The sequence below is a fragment of the Prunus persica genome, chromosome G7 (assembly GCF_000346465.2).
Source record: "Prunus persica cultivar Lovell chromosome G7, Prunus_persica_NCBIv2, whole genome shotgun sequence".
In the NCBI taxonomy this organism is placed as follows: domain Eukaryota; kingdom Viridiplantae; phylum Streptophyta; class Magnoliopsida; order Rosales; family Rosaceae; genus Prunus; species Prunus persica.
In genome coordinates this window covers 12,823,262-12,842,442 of record NC_034015.1, presented here as the reverse complement: position 1 = coordinate 12,842,442, position 19,181 = coordinate 12,823,262, and the positions used below count along the sequence as shown (strand labels likewise).

The 19,181-nt window shown below is 36.5% G+C and overlaps 2 protein-coding genes across 2 annotated transcripts; both read right to left on the bottom strand.

Annotated features, from left to right (window-relative positions):
- LOC18770763 lies at positions 6,549-7,259 on the bottom strand. The gene has a single exon (XM_007204499.2). It carries the CDS (start codon positions 7,257-7,259, stop codon positions 6,549-6,551), a length of 711 nt encoding a protein of 236 aa, XP_007204561.2.
- On the bottom strand, positions 13,988-15,929 carry LOC18770287 (UPF0481 protein At3g47200). The gene is made up of 2 exons (XM_007203003.2): positions 15,829-15,929; positions 13,988-15,662 (listed from the first exon to the last, which is right to left on the bottom strand). Exon 2 carries the CDS (start codon positions 15,561-15,563, stop codon positions 14,295-14,297), a length of 1,269 nt encoding a protein of 422 aa, XP_007203065.1. The 5' UTR covers positions 15,564-15,662; positions 15,829-15,929; the 3' UTR covers positions 13,988-14,294.

Genomic DNA, 19,181 nt, shown 5'->3' with positions numbered 1-19,181 from the left:
AACCCCAGGTCCATCCCTGACACCACAAAATCACCCACCTCACCACAACCCCTCTGCCCCTTGTGCGATTTTTGATCAAATGGATCTGGGTTTTTTGTGTGTGTTCAAATAAGTACATATGGGGGATTTTGTTCAAATATATGGTGGAGGTTTTGGTGTTGTTGTATGGGATGTGTTCAATTTTGGGGAAGAAAGGGGTTGGTATGAAGCTTATAGGAAGTGGAGTTGGTAAGCAGAAATTCAGAGGCTAATAGGAAGTCTGAGGATGACATTTTCTCTACTCTTAAAAAAAAAAAAAAAAAAAAAACCTTTTTTTTTCCTATCATTATTTATTATTATTTCAAAGTTCAAATTATTTTATTTTAGAAGTACAACATGACCAATTTGCCCTCATATTTAACGACAAATTAGATGAAATGTTGTGGATTTAGACGGTAAGGGAGAAATTGACGGAAAAAAAAAGTTTATATCCTTAATTTTCTTTAAAAAAAAAGATAGGGCAAATCAAAAGTTAAGTACAAATTCATAAGATAAATCACTAGTATACACTTTTTTATTTATCCAAGTCCAGACAAAGATCATCAAAGAATTTCATAACATCACGTTCATATTCACCTTCAATTTTGATGCGTAAAACAATTCATTTCTTTGTTCTTAATTTACAGGTTCGATTTTGATTCTCCTACATCGATCAAATTAACAATCTAAAACTAAAAACCTCTACATGAAAAAAGAAAGAAAAAGTCTAATTTGGTCAATTAATTAATATAGGAACAGAACACATCATAGGCCCTCCACTAATCCCACTCCCGAACCCAATTCCACGCGAGAACCCAACCTTCAAATCCAAACACTGAGGGCTCATCACAACATCTTGTTGTGTCCCCCACAAACCAGTCCTATACGTGGCCCAAACAAACATTTGCATGCTAAAATGCACAGCTCCATCCTCACGTCTCTTGCTCATCATCTCATCCAAAACCCTCTTCTTCACCACCAGCTGATGATCACGATCCTCTTCCCCCAACCCCATCGTCGATATCTTCACCCTCACCGTTCTTCGTTCCTTCAATCCCAACATGAATGGCTCGATGGAGCTTATCGCGAGGATGTTATCTTTGTACGACATTGAACCCTTGATGTGGTTGAAACGAACCCATGTGAGCAGGTTGGGGTTGTCTATTGTAAGGGTCATGTCCCAATTAGCCCCCAATGTTGTGTTGGAGATGTTAAATTTGGACATGAAGAGCGAGTTTAGTTGGACATTTGGGGCTTGTGGATGAACTTGGGACAATAAGGACATGAAAATGCACAGCAATGCCAAGGTCCCAAATATTAATAATGTAGGTGATAATAGAATAATGGGTTGGAAGACGGATAATTTGGAAATGCGTCTTGATTTAACAGACTGCGAAACGTTGTCGTTTGACGGGCTATATGAAACTGGGAGTAGGGGCATGGTAGCTGAGTGCTGATCAGCTTTTGCATTAATTTCCACGGCTGATGATAGGAAATTGAGAGAGAAAGAGAGATGGGTTTGTGGAAATGTGTGAGAGAGTTGGGATATAAAGTAGAAGGCCATGGAAACTGTAAACCACTAGAGATTGTTAAAAAAAAACTAAATAACTACCAAAAACGGTTAAAAACCTGAATAACTAGATTCTAACAAACATGCGAAAGAAGATTTCTAAACTTCATTAATTTGATAACCGATAAAACTGTTAGTTTGCTTGAATAGTGATATCCATTAAACATCATTAGTTAAAGCAAATGAAGTTAATTCACGGTGATTTCGCAACGGTTCATAACCTGAACTTATACATTGTTTGGTTAACCGTTGGGGAGTGGCAGGTGGTGGCAGCAGCGTGATGCTGGGACGAAATTGTTGCGGTGGCTCTTGAATTACCACAAATACTAAATTAGAAAGTTGAGGATGTTAAAAATAAATATGATGTGACGAGTGAATATTGATAAATTAATTGGTGACGTAGCATTCAATATATTATCTAATCAAATTACATATATATAAATGAATGTGAAGTAAAAATTAAATTGTAAGTAAGAGTGTTTTGGATCTGTTGAGGCCCAAAAAATTCAGGGTTGACCCAAATAAATTTCCGACCCAAAGCAATGCTTTATTAAAAAAAAGACCTGATTTGGAGCACGCGAAGGTTTGTCATTCACGCTTGCACGAGTCATGATCCACGTGCCATGCCAAATAAATATGTAATCTGTCATGCTAAGAGTTGAAATAAGCACTGGCTTTACGACCCCAAGCTAATTATCCTGTCAAGCTTCATATCCCTCTTCAAAGCGACAAAATTCAAGCATGCCAAACGATATGCAATGCCAAGCGAAAAATCATTATTATTTACCTAGCCACGCTACAAGTTTAAGTGGGCCCAAGCCATGAAAAATGCTCGGGGCTTGCTGAGTGGGTTGTGGTATGGATGGTAATGAGCTTTCATGAGGCTTATTGATGAGCCGAGAAATGGAAGTTTTGGGTTGCTTGAGAGCCCTAAAACTCAAGCCCATTTCTTGAGCTCAAATATGTGGGTAAGAATAAAGGAGAGAAATAGCCCAATATTTTAGGAAAAATTAGCCCATCATCTCAATAAAATAGCCTATCACTTTAGGAAATTAGCCCATTCCCTTAATGGGTTAACCCATCACCTTAGGAAGGCCCAAGCAACCAAGCAAAATATCTGCAATCTCCATCACTTAGCTGGAGACAAAAGCCAAGACAAAAGCCAAAGTTGCCCATGTATGTGAACTGCTGGGAGGCTCTAGCAAGTGGGCAAAACAAACCTTAAGGCAGATCGCTCAAAAAACCAGAGGATATTGGTGCGCGCAAGAGAAAAGGCAGCCTTCAGACTAGCCAAATTTACCTATCTCCTTCCTTTACCAGATCTTGCCATGAAATAAGGGAGGAAAGGATGAGAGATGATAGCCAAAAATAAGAAATCACCACTGGAATGGCTGCGGGAAAACTTCTGAATTCCCAAAAATCTGATAAAGTATTGGGCAGAAGAGAATTTCACAAAATGGGATGGATCGAAGGGAGAGAAGAGAAATGAAAGGGGTGAAAGGGGAGACTTGGCAAAATTGGAGAGAACCCATTAGGGTTTCTTGAGAAGGAGGAGCTTCTAGCGGCTATAAAAGAAGGTACCTCCTACTCATTAAACTCAACCAGAGCAGTTGAGCAAGCTTATTCTCCAACTGCTGGAAACATCAAGCCCAAGTGCCTCACCTTCTATCTCCTTCTTCTTTATCCCAAACAACACATATCTGGAAAGCAAGTTTTATCTCTCACCTCTGAAACCTCTGCAATTTCGAGCCTCATCTCCTTCCATCTCTCCCCATTTTTCCTTTTGGTAAACTGTTCCAAAGTTTGACAGAGTTTTCATCGAGCTGCCGGAAACTACTCAACACACCTAATATACCCTCATCCCTCTCTCTCTTCAAAAAACCCACTTAGAATCCCTTCCCCTTCTCCTTAGAACCCATGTTTCTCATATGAACTCACAACTCTCTCTCTCTTCAATGCTAAACTCATGATTGCTTTGCTTCCATACCACAAGTCTATCATGTCAAAGCTAAGAATTTATCTGTAAGTAACTGTTAGTTTTGTTAGTGAAGGTAACCAAGGTGCTTCCTAAGGCTTAGCTACCCTTTCGAAGCATTCTCGGGGCCTAATTCTTGAACTCAGACCCAGAGACAATTTTTACACATTTAGCTCTTTACAGCAGCCTAGGCCCACAGTAGCTGCCGAAAAGAAAAAGCCCCTACAGGATCTCAAATGGACTAAACATAACTTTGATTGACTTAAAATTAATCAAAATTTATTCAATCGCACGTGTATGAGAGCAAAAAAGTATGAACACAACTATCTATATTCAACCTGCCTAAGGCCTTCAAAATGATCAAAAGTGCATTTGATTGGACTGGATTAGTCAGTTTAGGCCATTTTGATTGGATTTTAAGCACCCATAGTCATTTTAAAGCCAAATTTCTTTATGAAGTATCCAAACTTAAGTTTCAACCTCAACTTTCTTCAAAGCTATTTACTTCCAAGTAATTCGACATCAAACTAGGTCAAGCGAGTATTTCCACATCGCTAGAGTGCACAACAAAACACCCCAAAAACGGTTTCATTTTGAGAGTTCATCTAAAGTTTATTGTGCCAATTTCAAACTTGTAGTGCTTATACAGAAACAAATATAATAGAATTAGATGTCCAAATTCCACAAATCCATCTGTTCCTTTTTAAATTTTGGCATGTGTAGTGAAGGCCTCTATTTAGTTAACTATATTTTGAAGGCATCTAGTTAAAATATTTCTTAGTATGTGAATAAAAAGTGTCCTCGATCAAGTTTAGGTAATACATCCACGTAGAAGAGGCTTTTTACAAGCATCTAAAAATTTCACAGAGACATGGTTTTATGCGTCTTCCATGAGACAATATCACCAAAATATTTGTACGTATATAACTTTACTTCTATTTTGATAGATTCCCCACTACAAAAAAAGAAAGCATTAGTCACATTTTTATAGCAACAAAATAGTTTTGGTGACATTTGAATGGGTGATTAATGACTTTGGTTACTAGTCACCATTATTTGTGACTAATTATCTCACACTTTAAAGAATTGGTGACTATTGATTTAAATATAATAAATGTAAACCAACTGACACATAGCAGTAATTTGTTAAATATAATATTTGAGGATAATCTTCCTTGAGAATAGTAATCCAATTAAATATGTATAGAACACATTAAAAATGGAAATACGTATAAAAAAAGAATTAAATATTACATTGGTTAACCATTAAAGTAACCCATTTTCTTTAAAGTGTGAGATTACTTGATCTAGTTGAATTTCTAAAGGGCTTGCTTTTGACAACCCAAAACAACCCAGCAACCCCTTTTCTTTTATAAGCTCTTCTCTCTCAAAACAACCCAGCAACCCCTTTTTTCTTTTTAGATCCGGTGGTTTTCACCCCGATCCCTCCATTTTTTTTGGTTATCTCCTTGCTTTTGACAGAGTTTGTTATTTCTCCCTAGTTTTTCTAGCGAGTTTCTTTGGCTCTGGGAGGTCCTTTTAGATTAAATCTCAAATATGAGATGTTATATCTCAGATCTGAGAGCTAGAGTAGGGCTTGCTTCAGTCATGACTTTCCTTGTATTTTGTTTTATGTATAAGTTTTTTTCTTTCTACTTTTTTATATATTAATATATTCTTTGATATTCTATGATGTAGGAAGATCAAGTTCTGCAGGGGCAGTGGAATTGCTAGAGGCACCTCTATTCCCAGGTCCGTTTAAATTTATTCTATTTTATTAATATACTCTTTGTAATTCACCTTTTCTATTTCTGAGTTGTAAAGATGTTATTTTATCTGAGTTTCTCTTCCCTTGAACATTGGTGGGTTGGGGTTATTCATTTAGATTACTACAAGATTTTTATTTTCTTAGATTTTATTTTATTTTGATCTTCCCTTTTCTCTTTCTTTCCCTATTTGAACTATGCCCTTGCTCTACCTCTAACTTCTTCTTGAACTATGATATGTGAACTACTATTAGTTCACTACAAACAATGATCAGATCCCTTCACCATAGACAAATGAACGTTTAATGCTACCAACTACAAAAGAAGAGGGTGAGGTTGTAATTCCTTAAGCTTGAATATCTACTAACTTCTAGTACTTGGGACTCTTTAATTTCATTCTTTGTCATTTGGATTTACTTACAGGAATGGTGGACACTTCAATTGCAGGAATGGAGGACACTTCAGTTGCTTCATTCGTTTGTATGGTAGGATCGGAGGAGTGCTTGGATTAGAAAGTACTAGCTACAGGTCTTCTTAGGCGTGTATGTATTATTGTTTGCATAGGATTGTACAAATTTTGTATTCATTAGGAAAATATTGTACTACTTAATTACCATTATGTATCAATTGAGTATTTATATTTAATTAAATAATAATATTAGAGGCCTCTTTTACACATGAAGTGCATTATCAAGGAATTATTATTATTATCTTATCAGAAAAAAAAGAAAAAAAAGGAATTATTGTTATTATGCCATTAAAGTATATCAAAAGGAAATTGTAATTATTTAAAACATATATAATTCAGAAAATTATTAAACTAATTAAAGATAAAAAAAATAAAAAAATATAAGTGTAAAGGTAACTGAAAAGTCAACATTTTGTTTGTCACTTTCTTTATTAATGGTGATAAAGGCCAATAGTAATGGTCACAAATCTCACCAACTCAAAATTTGTAGCTGCATCGTTACTAAAGCTTTTAGTTACCAATAAAGGTGACCAATGCTTTCAAAAGTCACGGAAAAAAAAGGTGACTATTGCTGATTTTTTTTTAGTGCCCGTTGGAAACAAAGCTCAACTCTACTTTTAATTTGCAAGATCCTACTAGATAGTAACATTACATTACAACCTCCAATTAAAAGGCTTAATTTAGGCTCCCTTGTAACTAAAACCAAAAAGCCTAGCTAGGTAACTTGAAAAAGGGAAAAGAAATTCAAATTTAGTCATCAATTAGCATTGGAACTGCGCAAGTCATAGGCCCTCCACTAATCCAGCTTCCGAAACCAACTTTAGGCAAGAAGCCAACCCTCAAATCCAAACATTGAGGGTTCATTAAAACAGACTTTGTCCCCCACCAACCGGTCCTATACGTAGCCCGTGCAAACATTTCCAGGCTGAAATTCACAGCACCATCTTCACGTTGCCTATGGATTTCTTCCAAAACCCTCTCCTTCACAACCGGCTGATCTTCCTGTAATCCATTCACGGATATCTTCACACGCATCATTCTATGTTCCTTCAATCCCAGTACAAAAGGGTCCAACGAGTATGTTATGAGAGCGTTATCTTTGTAAGAAATCGAACCATCGATGTGGTCAAAGTAAATCCACGAGACTAGATTAGGGTTCTCTATTGTGAAGGCCACGTCAAAGTTGGCCCCTAGCTTTGTGTTTGAGACGTTAATTTTCGACACCAAGAGAGAGTTGAGTTTGATTTTCGGGGGCTGTGGAACTAAGGATGTGGCCATGGCTACGCATAGCAACGTGACGATCCCTAACACGAACAACAAAATCCGGTGGAGAAGTACTAGTTTCGCAGTGAATCGAGATGTGATAGACAGAGATATGTTGGGGTTTGAAATTGAAGGGTTGTATGAAACTGGGAGTAGTGGCATTGTGGCTGAGCGCTGTGCTGTTCTATTAGAATCCATGGTTAATAGAAACTTATGCTTGTGATGCAATAATCCAGCTTACTAGGGTTTCGGGGAGAAAGAGAGATGGGTATGAAGAAATGGGGGAAGGAAAGTTGATATAAAGGAGAAGGGTAAAGCTAATTAACTACTAGAGAATAGAAGGTTATAAACAGAAACTGAGTCCAACTAACATTTGCTAAAAGGGACTAACGAATAACTACTGGATTTTCTAAATGTCAGTCATTTGATAACAAATAAAATGGTTAGCTGAGCGAAAACTCTAGAAATAGAAGGTTGTTCAAGTGTCAACCTACATACTTAATCATACGTGAGAGAAAAAAATTAACGAATATATTCGTACATGATTTACCTGAGTTGCAAGGTTTGTTGAAGTATCAAGGGGGCCATCTCTGACATTTATAAGCCGCCTCAAAAAAAAATAAAAATTAAAAAATTAAAAAATTAAAATGCTCTTTTTAGCACTTCAATTTATTAGACAAAACAGTGCATGGAAGATCTAAACCAAGTCAAACACATATAATTAGGAGCGAGAGTCTTTACCTATAATCTGAGTAAAAAGTAGACCAAACACTATCATTAAGGTTGTTTTCCCTATCAATGTAGAAAAGTTCGGCACCATTTTTTGGAAATGTTTTCACAAATTATTTTCGAAAGTGAAAACAAAAGAATGAAATTGTGTTTCCAAAATTGGAGAATCTGTTCCGCCAAAACATTTCTCAACATCTCTCTCTCTCGGTTAGTCGATCTCACTCAGATTGATTGGCTGGGTTTGTTGAGAGTTTGTCTCACATTGAAAAATTACCCAACCTAAGTTTATAATAGTTGATGGTGAGTTTGATTGGACGAGGTTTGACTAGGTACCACTTAAGTTTTTTGGTTCGTGCATTTTTAATTTTTTATAATTTACGTCTTTTTGTTAAATTTTATAATGAAAAAGAGTTTCATATATAATATATTCTCGAAACACACGGAAGTATACACCATTCTAGAGATCTTATATATGTTCAATTTCTTTGTGTGTGGTGAATTTTTTTTTTCTTATGATTTGATTAAAAATATAGCCACAAACGTTTAGTGGAAGGTTTTGTAATTGTGATATCCTTTTTCAATTTACACATGGATAAAGATAAAAAAGAATGTTGACATTGTCTCCAATTTTGATGCATGCATTCCCTTGAGAAGAAAAGACAAGTTCTTCCTTGTTCATAATTTACAGGCTTCATCTACATCCATCAAATTACAATCTCAGACTAAAAACCCTAGTCCTGCCTAAAGAAAAAATCAACAACTTTCCGATTTAACCAACTAGCATACGAACCAGTAGAGCAAGTCATCGGCCTTAGGCTGATACAGCAACCGAACCCAAATTTAGGCAAGAAACCAACCCTCAAATCCAAACAGTGAGCCTCCATCATGACATCTTCTGTTCCCCACCAACCCTTCTTATACGTAGCCCATGCAAACATTTCCATCTTCAAACTCACAGCACCATCTTCACGTTGCTTATTCATTTCTTCCAAATCCGACACCTTCATCTCCGGCTCATCCTGTAATCCGGTCCTTGATATCTTCACACGCATCAATCTTTGTTCCTTCAATCCCAAGTCAAATGGCTCAACAGAGTATGTCGCGAGAGGGTTGCCCTTGTACAGAATTGAACCCTCTATGCGGTTGAATTAAACCCAAGAGACCATATTGGGGTTTTCTACGGTGAAGGCCATGTCCCAATTGGCCTCTAGTGACGTGTTTGAAACGTTAAGCTTGGACATGAAGAGTGAGTCGAGTTGGATTTTTGGGGTCTGTGTGGGCGGGAGCATGAAGACGCATAACAATGTGAATGTCCCTAATGCAAGTAATAGAATGCGGTGGACGTGTACTAATCTTGCAATGGATTGGGATGCGATTGACTGGACACGATGGGTTTGAAGGGTTGCGTGAAATTGGGAGCAATGGCTCTGTGGTTGAGCGGTGTTGAGCTTTTGCATTAATTTCCATGGTTAATTAAGAGGAATTAATCAAAGCTTGTAATGTGGTATAGAAAGTTGCCAGGGTGATTATGTGAGAGAGAGAGAGAGAGAGAGAGAGAGAGAGAGAGATGGGAATGAAGAATGGATGAAAGATAATTAATATAAACGAGAGGGGTAAAACTAAATAACTACTAGAGAGTAGAGGTCGTTGCAACTTGAAATTGATTGCAACTAACATTTGCTAAATGGGAGTAATGAATAACTACTAGAATTTGATAACCAGAAAATACAACTACTAGAAGTTCTCAACAACAGTGGTTTGATAGCAGATAGAATATGATTAACTGAAGAGTGCTACTGAACAAACCCTAAAATTAATTGAGTACACCCTACTACTAAAGTATTTATTGAATTACTAATTTATCCTAATATAAAATGAACAAATAAGATATATTGAATTGTAAAATAAATATATTTTAATAAGTATACCCTATTCATCATATTCAACTATAATCAAATGTAAAGAAGTTTTCATATTATTTAGTGGCCACAGCAAAATCTTATGTTTTTTTTTTTGGAGGAGAGAGAATTTACACTCCCGGCATTTTAGATAAATGTGAGAGCTTCACCAAGACCACAAATCAGGGAGACAAACTTTTCCAAATACCAGAGGTGGCATGCATATGAAATGTGGCTGTATTTTATCCAATCTTTTTAGTTCAGATGTTCTGTATGGGTCAGAATCATCTAATGGGCTCATCTTGGCTTGGCAATTTCATTTTACCGAGATTTTAATGGAACTAATATTATGGAGATTCTTATTTCAAATCCTGAAATGAGAGATAGATAACAGAGTTTTACAATGGAGATGGAATATAAAAAAACTTATTTATAGAAGGATTTTAACCTTGAGGATCATTTAAAAATTTCATTAGTTTGTTGATGTGGCATATATATGGAGCCTACATCTATGATAATATAGTGTCATGTGTATTTAAAATACAATATATGTTTTAAAATAATTTTAAAAAGAAAACCAAAATTTTATGAATTTTAAATGAAAAAATAAAAAAAGTTCGCAAGGACCATTTGTGCTAGGTGTGGGCTCGGTCTGGATTGGTTCGGTTTTAGGCTCAACCTGAACACCGAACAGAAGGCTTCGGGTTAGCTATTTTGAAAATCGTGCACCGAACCATAACTTGTGAAACCGACCATTCTAGTTAACCGAAGTTTGTGATTTGGTTTGGTTCGGTTTCGGGTTTAGGCCGAAGAGAGAAAAAGTAGGCTGGGAAAAAATAGACATAAGGAGAGATTGAGATAGGGAAGAGAGGAAGAAGAAGAAGGGAAAAAATAGAAAAAGAAGAAGACAGAGACCGCAGGAAGAAGACGGAGAAGAAGGAAGAGAAGAGAGAGCGATGGAAAACAATAGAAAGAAGTAGGGGTGGGCACGGTTCGGTTTGGACCGGTTTTTGCCTCAAATTAGAACCGATCCGATACTATTCATTCTGTTTGGTTCGGTTCGGTTTTAATAAAAAAAATTTCAAAAACCGTCCGGTTCGGTTTGAACCGGTTCCGGTCCGGTTTCGGTTCCGGTTCGGTTTTGAACCGGATTATAAAAATTATTTTTTTAAATTATTTTTTAATACAATTCTCAACTGAAATATTATTTTTTTACTTGAAAATTAACAAATTATTCAATTTCATATAAAAAATAAATATTAAAGTGAGAAAAGAGAGAGATTTTGACATTGAACTTGGATAAATATTATGTTTTTTTTAGTGAAATTAAAAATATAGCATTAAATATAAATATATATTGAAATTATATATTTTTTTAGTTTCACCGGTTCGGTTCGGCCCGGTTCGGTTTTTGAAGACATGGAACCGGATCCGGAACCGGTCCAAACCGGTCCGGTTCGGTTTTTGACCGGTTTTTGACTTTTTGGTCAACTCGGTTTTTTTCCGGTTTGGTTCGGTGCGGTTCGGCTCGGATTTCCGGTTCGCCGGTTTGAGTGCCCACCCCTAGAAAGAAGAGAGAGCATGGAAAAAATAGAAAAACGAGAGAGACATGGGAGACAACGCAAAAGAGGGAAGGAGGAGGAAGAAAAGAAAGAGAGAGAAAGAGAAGAAGGAAAAATAAATAAAAAGAGAGGGAGAGATGGAAAGTGACTGAATGAAGAAGAAGATGGGGAAAAAAAATAAAAAATGAGGGCGTAGAGAGAGGTGAGATATGAGGAGAAGAAAAAGAATTAGAACGTTGGTTTCAGTGCAGATGTGCATGCATAATGTTTACTTGCATGCTCTCACTTTTTTTTTTTTAAAAATATTTATTATTGGGAGTAACTAATTATATATCATATTTATGGAAAGATTACACAAGAAGCTTGATTGCTCCAGTGGAAAGCAAGAATAATTCTTACCTGGAGGTGTGGGGTTTTTGAACCCCATTGTTGCAAAATATATATATATATTTTTGTAATATTTGGCTTGCCAATAGTGAAGGTCCGGTTCATTTAAAATCTCAAATTGTAAACCAAAACCCGATATTAAATAATTAACAAATAAATAATCAGACCAAACTAATCTGATCGGTTTGGTTCGGCCGATTTTTTGAGTTGATGGTTTAATTGTCTAGCCCTAATTTGTAATAGGTGTGTGAACCTCAGGATGTTTTGTGATATATATATATATATATAGTGGATCCGTGGCACCATATTTTTGACAAAAGTTTTGACACAATTTTTGGGCCATTAGATTACTCTACTTTTAATGGTTGAGAATAAATCTAACATGACAAATAGTTTTAATGTTTTAAATAAACAATCATTAATTTTATTTTCTCTCTCATAAAAATAAAATAAAATAATTTTCTCTCTCCCTTTTTTCTTGAAAACGTAATCTCTCTTATTGATAATATCCATTTTTTCTTGGTAATATACTCTCTCTCTCTCTCTCTCTCTCTCTCTCTCTCTCTCTCTCTCTCTCTCTTGTATTGATCTGGTTCTATCTGCCTCGGTTCCTTAATTGAATCGGCAAATGAAAATGATATGAAACCAGTCAGGTCCGCCTATAGCTTTGATCAATGAAGTATTTCACTGAATAAATTCTCTGATGGCAATCAGGTCTTCCACCTTTTAGACATTAAAAAAAAAAGTGAAAGGAAGAAATTTAGGAGGAAAATGAATATGAAATGAAACCACAATGCAAATATTAATTAAGAAGCTGATTTGGGGAAAAGAGAGAGAGAGAGAGAGAGAGAGAGAGAGAGAGAGAGGAGAAAAGGAGGAGGCGTCAATTCTTTGTAGAAGAAAAAGAGAGAATGAATTAATTAATGATAATTAATGAGATGAGAGAGAATGAATTCTTAATTAATATGGTATCAGAATTTTAATCCCAATGTATAAATATTAATTAAAGAAAAAAAAATTGTTTTGTCATCAATTCTTTGTAGAAGAAAAAGAGAGAATGAATTAATTAATGATAATTAATGAGATGAGAGAGAATGAATTCTTAATTAATATGGTATCTGAATTTTAATCCCAATGTATAAATATTAATTAAAGAAAAAAAAATTGTTTTGTCATGTCATGTTTAATCTCAACCATTAAAAGTGAAGTAATCTAATGGTCCAAAAATTGTGTCAAAACTTGTGTAAAAAATATGGTGCCATGGATCCGCCCCCTATATATATATATATATATATATGCCACGTCAGCAAACTGACAAAGTTTTTGACAGAACCTAACAGCATGGACCATTTGTGAGCACATATACTAACTTTAAGGACCACGAATGACAAAAATAAAATAAAATGCAATCTTGTGATATTAAAAATAATAATACTAATTATTTATACCAGAGATAAACGGCCTATGACAACCGAACATGTGGACAAGATCGATTCTGGCTGCAGAGACGCCTTCGGTATGCTTTCTACCGAAGCCCTATCTTGTCCTTTTTTACCGTCGGACACGTGTCAAGCTCACAATCCATGTCCACAGTCCCACATCGGAAATATGAGCATAGTGCACACCTCCCAAGACCTATATAAGGAGACCCCTATCCCCAAAAGGAAGGAGATCAGACCGAACGGTACGCTACCGATTGATCTGTCAGTTAATATTATTAAAACCGTACTTACTAAAGCATCGGAGAGCCTTCGGCAGGTACCACACTGGTACCCCAAGGACTTACCGAACGCGTCCTTTTGCAGGTACTTACCCTTCAGAAGTAGAACATCTTCCGAGGATAGTCACCTGCCAAAAGCATAATATAACTAAATTGACGAAATACGTGCCGAACCACTTTTTCGCATCAACACTAATTTCTTTTCTTTTACCGTGGCTGGTGTTGGTGAGACAAGTTTCATTTTCATGTGGGTGGATTTAACTTTTTATTTTGAGGAATAAGAGATAATACTACTTAATACATTGAAAAGCATGTCACACGATTTCATTTTTCATCATTGTGCCATCAATTTCTACGGCTCATTTGCCCACCATTTATCTATCTATTTTCGGCATCACTTTCATGGAACTAATTCTGAAGCAATCACTTCCATGGTTGTGTGTTCGTTCCACAAATTAGTTCAAAGCCTGAGAATGATCACCCCAAAAGCCTAGCAATCAAATATAATCAAATATGCTTGGTGGTGAAAACCTCTTTACTCAACGAATCAACAACTAATTTCATTTAATAATTGACTTTATATTGGGGAGATTTGAAATCTCGAGTAGAGTAGCCAAACTATAGAACATAATCGAAAAATAAAGACAATCACAATAACCTTACTATTTTACTTCGAATGTTACAAACTTAGAACAAATAATCGAAATTAGGGAAGGGGAGGGGTTTTTTTTTTCACACACGCACTGCTAAGGTGCCATGGGGGTTCGAACTTGAGACTACTAATCTGCAAGCTAAGGTTCTTTTCCACTACCCGTTGACAACCTAGAACAACATAAGCTTATGGCATAACAAAATTACTTCAGTTTTAACACTTGGAAAGAACATACGGGCATACACAAGGCCTTAATCTTTAGTTCTGACCGTGGACCTAATTAAGCTATACGGATAAGATGGAGCATATGGTTTGTATGAGTGTGAGCACAAGGAGTATAATTGCTGCAATGGTGGAAGCAAGTTTCCATGGAGTGTTGAAATAGTCGCGCTTCAAATTTGCTTTCCATTTGTGCCAAGGGACCTTGCAGTAGGCATTGAGTTTTGTACAAAGGCTTCGGTAATAAAAAGTTCCCGCATCGAAGCCAACCCCTTGGCCAATTCGGTCAATTAGAGCGCACAACTTATCGTTACTCCCCAACCCGCTAGATATAATTTCACGTTCAGTGAGCAAGTCCACATCCTTTGAAGTCCTGAGCATGCACCCCATGAAGTATATAAATTGTGAAATGTACCTCGTGTGGTGATCGTGGCACTGTTCAAAGACGAGCATGTTCCTGAACAGAGTTTCCGTCCAATCATCTACTGTCAAATTCGGAATTACAAGATCTCGGTTTATGAATTGTATGTCAAGCAAGAAGGTTTTGCTTGTATGCGCAAACTTAACTCCAGCATCGTCTAGCATTGTCACGCTTGGTGGGATAGGGCTTTCAAAAATTTCGTAATATACATCCTCCCTAGGCGGTGGGGGCAAGTAGTAGTATCGTATAAAATCAACAAAATGCTGTACTCCATGGTCAACTCCAGGCACATGTAGATGATCAGCACCAAACGTTGCATAATAATTGAAAAACACATGCGTAAGCTCAACCAACTTGAGATTTCCTTTGGAGCTGGCATCAACTAGGTCATACAAACCCTGAAGAACAAAGAAGGGAATTTGGTTCTCAGTCAACATGACATCATGGAAAACATCTTGAATCATACGCAGCTTTCCATATATTCGATCGCAATCGTCTACATATTCGGAAAACCGTGCCCTGAGCAAAAGCTCCAAGACAAAAATTGCATCCACCAGCATCATCTCGGCAAACTCATCACTGCTTAGGTCAATGGGGTCGGCGTAATAACGCCTGGCTATTTCTTCCCACGTTCTCACAAGGCCAAGGCATTGGTCTAAGCTGAGATGGTTTCGGCCCAAGAAGGCCTCTAAGTATTTGAGTTTAAAGATTTGCATTTGTGGGAAACTGCCTTGGTGAAAGTGATAAGGTCCGATTGAGACCACCAGGGGTTCATAGAACTCTTCATTTCCCCTGCGAAATCTCTGAGGGACTTTGTAAATACAACAATTTGGCCAAAATGAGGGCATTTCTTGCACTTTACCCTCGATTAGAATCGCCACTTGATCGCGCGGTTTCTCAACTGCTGGTAGCATCTTTGCTGTATGGATATGGAGGTGCTCTCAAACTAGTTCAAAAGGCTTCTTCTTCTTCCACCAAAACTTAGATTACCGCATCTCCTCTTTCTGTTCATCCTTCAAATTCAAAACATTTTAATTAAAGTTAAGCATTTTCTTTTTTGAAAAAATTTGGTCACAACATATATATTTCTAATATATGTAGAAAGCAATAAATCATGAAATCTTTCAACAAATGTAGAAACAAATTTTTGCATACATGATTAAAATCCATAAGCCTTACCAGTTTGAGTTCACCTCTGTAGTCAAGATTAGGACGAAGAAAACGTTAACAAAGCAATCTCCCTGTTTCGACCCAAAAGAAGAAAAGAAAAAGAACAAAACAAGCAGAGCTTGGGAAGTGGGAGGAGAGGTGCAGGTGAAAGCCACTTTTAAATTATTATTTTCATTAAATTTTATTTATTGAAGCCACTTTTATAAAGCTGAGTGCCCCAAATTATTGGCTTCTTTATTCATTCTCATATTCCTTCTTTTTCTTTACAGTTGTTCTGGTTGTACTACTTTTTACAAAGGAGGTTACCAGTCACCACCCTCACTAGAATGCCAACAAAATCTAAAGTGGGTATGAATTTGAAAATAATCCTATAGTTTGGGGTTTTTTTTTTTGTAATTTGGCAAATTAATGAAGTTTCTCTTTCTTTATTTTTTAAATAAAAAAAAAACTTATAATAAGAATCCTAACCACATCAAATATATGTTTGATGTGGGTGATATAGATGAAAGTTTTGCGTCAGTGTGTGGTTAGCCTCTGCATTCCGAATAGGTGGTCTTAGTTTTTAAATTTGTTATTAATTTTGTTAATTGAAGTTCCAGATTACAAACTTCTTAGAACAAAATTTTATATTTAATTATTATATTTGTTATATTTATTCTTCTGCAAATCCATATGTTCTATAATGATGAAAGGTTTTGTGTTGTCTCTCCACTGATTAGTGCCATGGAATTTGCCATTCGTCCCTAATATAATTTTCTACTTAGTATTATAATCAAGTTTCAGAGCAGGCTTTTAATTAGCAAGTAGTGCTGGCCACGGTCAAGTTGGGCTCGATTCTCAGTCAATTTTAGAACCAAAATCATAATGTTCATTTGGTTCGGTCCGATTTTGATAAAAAAATTAATAACTCAATGAAATCAACATGGACCGATTTCCAGTTTTCCCGATTTGGACCGGCAAACAATTCTAGCTAATTTTTTTTTTCAATCTTCTTGTTAGAATAAATAGCTTTTGGTGTTTAGTTTTATGGAGATTTTGAGTGTTTGGAAAGAAGGAAAGTTGCAGAGAAAATGCAACGATGGTGCTGCCAAAAATACTGAAGGGTTCTATTTTTCATTTCACTCCACTATTCAAATATATTCGTTAGGAGAGAGAGAGAGAGAGAGAGAGAGAAGTGAGATGCTTATCTGATAGATTTACACCAAAATTAAATCCTAGCCTTTGATCGTATCATCCTATGACATGATTACACTTGTCAAGATCCAATGACTCAGATTATATCAGAAAATTAAATCTTATAAAATGAAATTCAAAATTTGTAACTTTAGGCTTCAAGATATCAACTCAAGGGTTACACATCAACACTCTCTTCTAACCCTTTAGCTGATTTCACACTAAGCAGTCCTCTTAGGCAAGCAAATCGATCCTTTGGCAAGGCCTTGGTTAATATATCTGCAATCTAATCTTCCGTTTTGCAGTAGACAAGTTCGATCTCTTTTGCTTGAATGACTTCTCTGATGAAATGAAACTTTCGACTGATGTGCCTAGTTTTCTGATGAAGAACTAGATTATTTGCCATTGCTATGGCTGAGGTGTTATCACACAGAATTGGTGTGCCTTCCACTTGCTCCTCTCCAAAATCTTCAAGCCCAAACATTAGCCATTTAGCCTGTGATGTTGCTTCTGCAGCACTAACATATTCCGCTTCTGAAGTGGACAATGCCGTTGTATTTTGTTTGATCTATGCTCATGAAAACATACCAGATCCTAGGGTAAAGGCATACCCTGAAGTGCTTCTCATGTCATCCTCACTTCCTGCCCAGTCACTGTCACAGTACCTCATTAGAGTAGTTGTCTTTGCTTTCACAAATTCAATTCCAAAATCAAGAGTACCCTGAATGTATCTCAACACCCTCTTGGCTGTTCCCATATGCTTCTTTGTGGGGTTATGCATGAATCTAGCAAGTAAGCTAGAAGCAAACATTATATCCGGCCTTGTAGCAGTCAAGTATAGCAAGCTACCTACAACCTGTCTATATTCACTCTCATTTGCTGCTTAACTGCCATCTACCTTGCATAACTTCTCATTCACAACTAGTGGTGTTGCCATAGTTTTGCAATCTTTCATTCCAAATTTCTCAATGAGCTTCATTGCATATTTCCTCTGGTGAATAAAAATGTTTTTATCTATTTGTACTACCCCGATGTGCTGTTTTTCTCAATCATTTCCAGTTCAGATTTCATTTTATTTTTCCATGACTCATCTATAGCAGCTTCTTAATAGCTCTCAGGTTCTACAATACACATGTTACACTGAGCCATGATCTCATTAATGCTTCTCCATTTCTGTGGTGTGTGATCAATTGCTTGAGAGCTTGCAGACATATCCTCACTCTGTGGTGTAATAACTTCATCCACTTGAGTTGATGTATCCAAGGATTGACTTGGTTCACAGACTTCAAATTGCTTCTGTCCTTTACTGCAGTTTGCCATTTGATTCTTAGCAATCATTGTGACTCTCATTTCACTTTTATCAATTTTCTCCCACTTCCATATAGCATTCTCATCAAAGAGTACATCTCTGGACAAGATGATCTTTCTGGAACTTGGATCAAACACCCTGTACCCTTTCTTACTTGCACCATAACCTACAAAGATGCACTTACGATTGTTTTCTTCCAACTTATGCTTGAGATTAGAGGGGATGTGCACATAGCAAAGTGAGCCAAAGACTTTCAAATGAGCGATCCCTGACTTTCTGCCACTGTAAGCTTCAAATGGAGTTGTTTTATTCAATGGTTTGGTAGGACACCCATTAAGCAAATAAGCTGTAGTGTTCACTGCTTCTGCCCAAAATTCATATGGAAGGTTCTTTTCATGTAACATTGATTTGGCCATTGCCACCACTGTCATATTCTTTCTTTCCGATACTTCATTTTGTTGAGGAGTGTAGGCCACAGTCAACTATCTTTGAATTCCTAGCTCACTGCAGCACTTATCAAATTATGCAAATAATTTGTGTCATAAAAAGAACTTGCGGTCAACTATTTGCGGTATGGTAATTTTATGCCTAGTTTTGAAGATTAGATTTTTATGACACAAAAAGAACTTGCGGTCAACTATTTGCGGTATGGTAATTTTTGAAACTGCAAACCGACCGCATTTTGCGGTTTACTGCTAGCAGTTTAAAACCGCAAGTTCTTTTTGTGTCATAAAAATCTAATCTTCCACATTTTAGGCCTAGTTTTGATGCTTCTTTTGAAGTATTTTGAGTTCAAGCATACTTTATCCCAAAAATATAAATTCACAGCCTCAACTTCTCAAGCATATATAAATTCACAACCTCCTCAACTTCTTAAGCA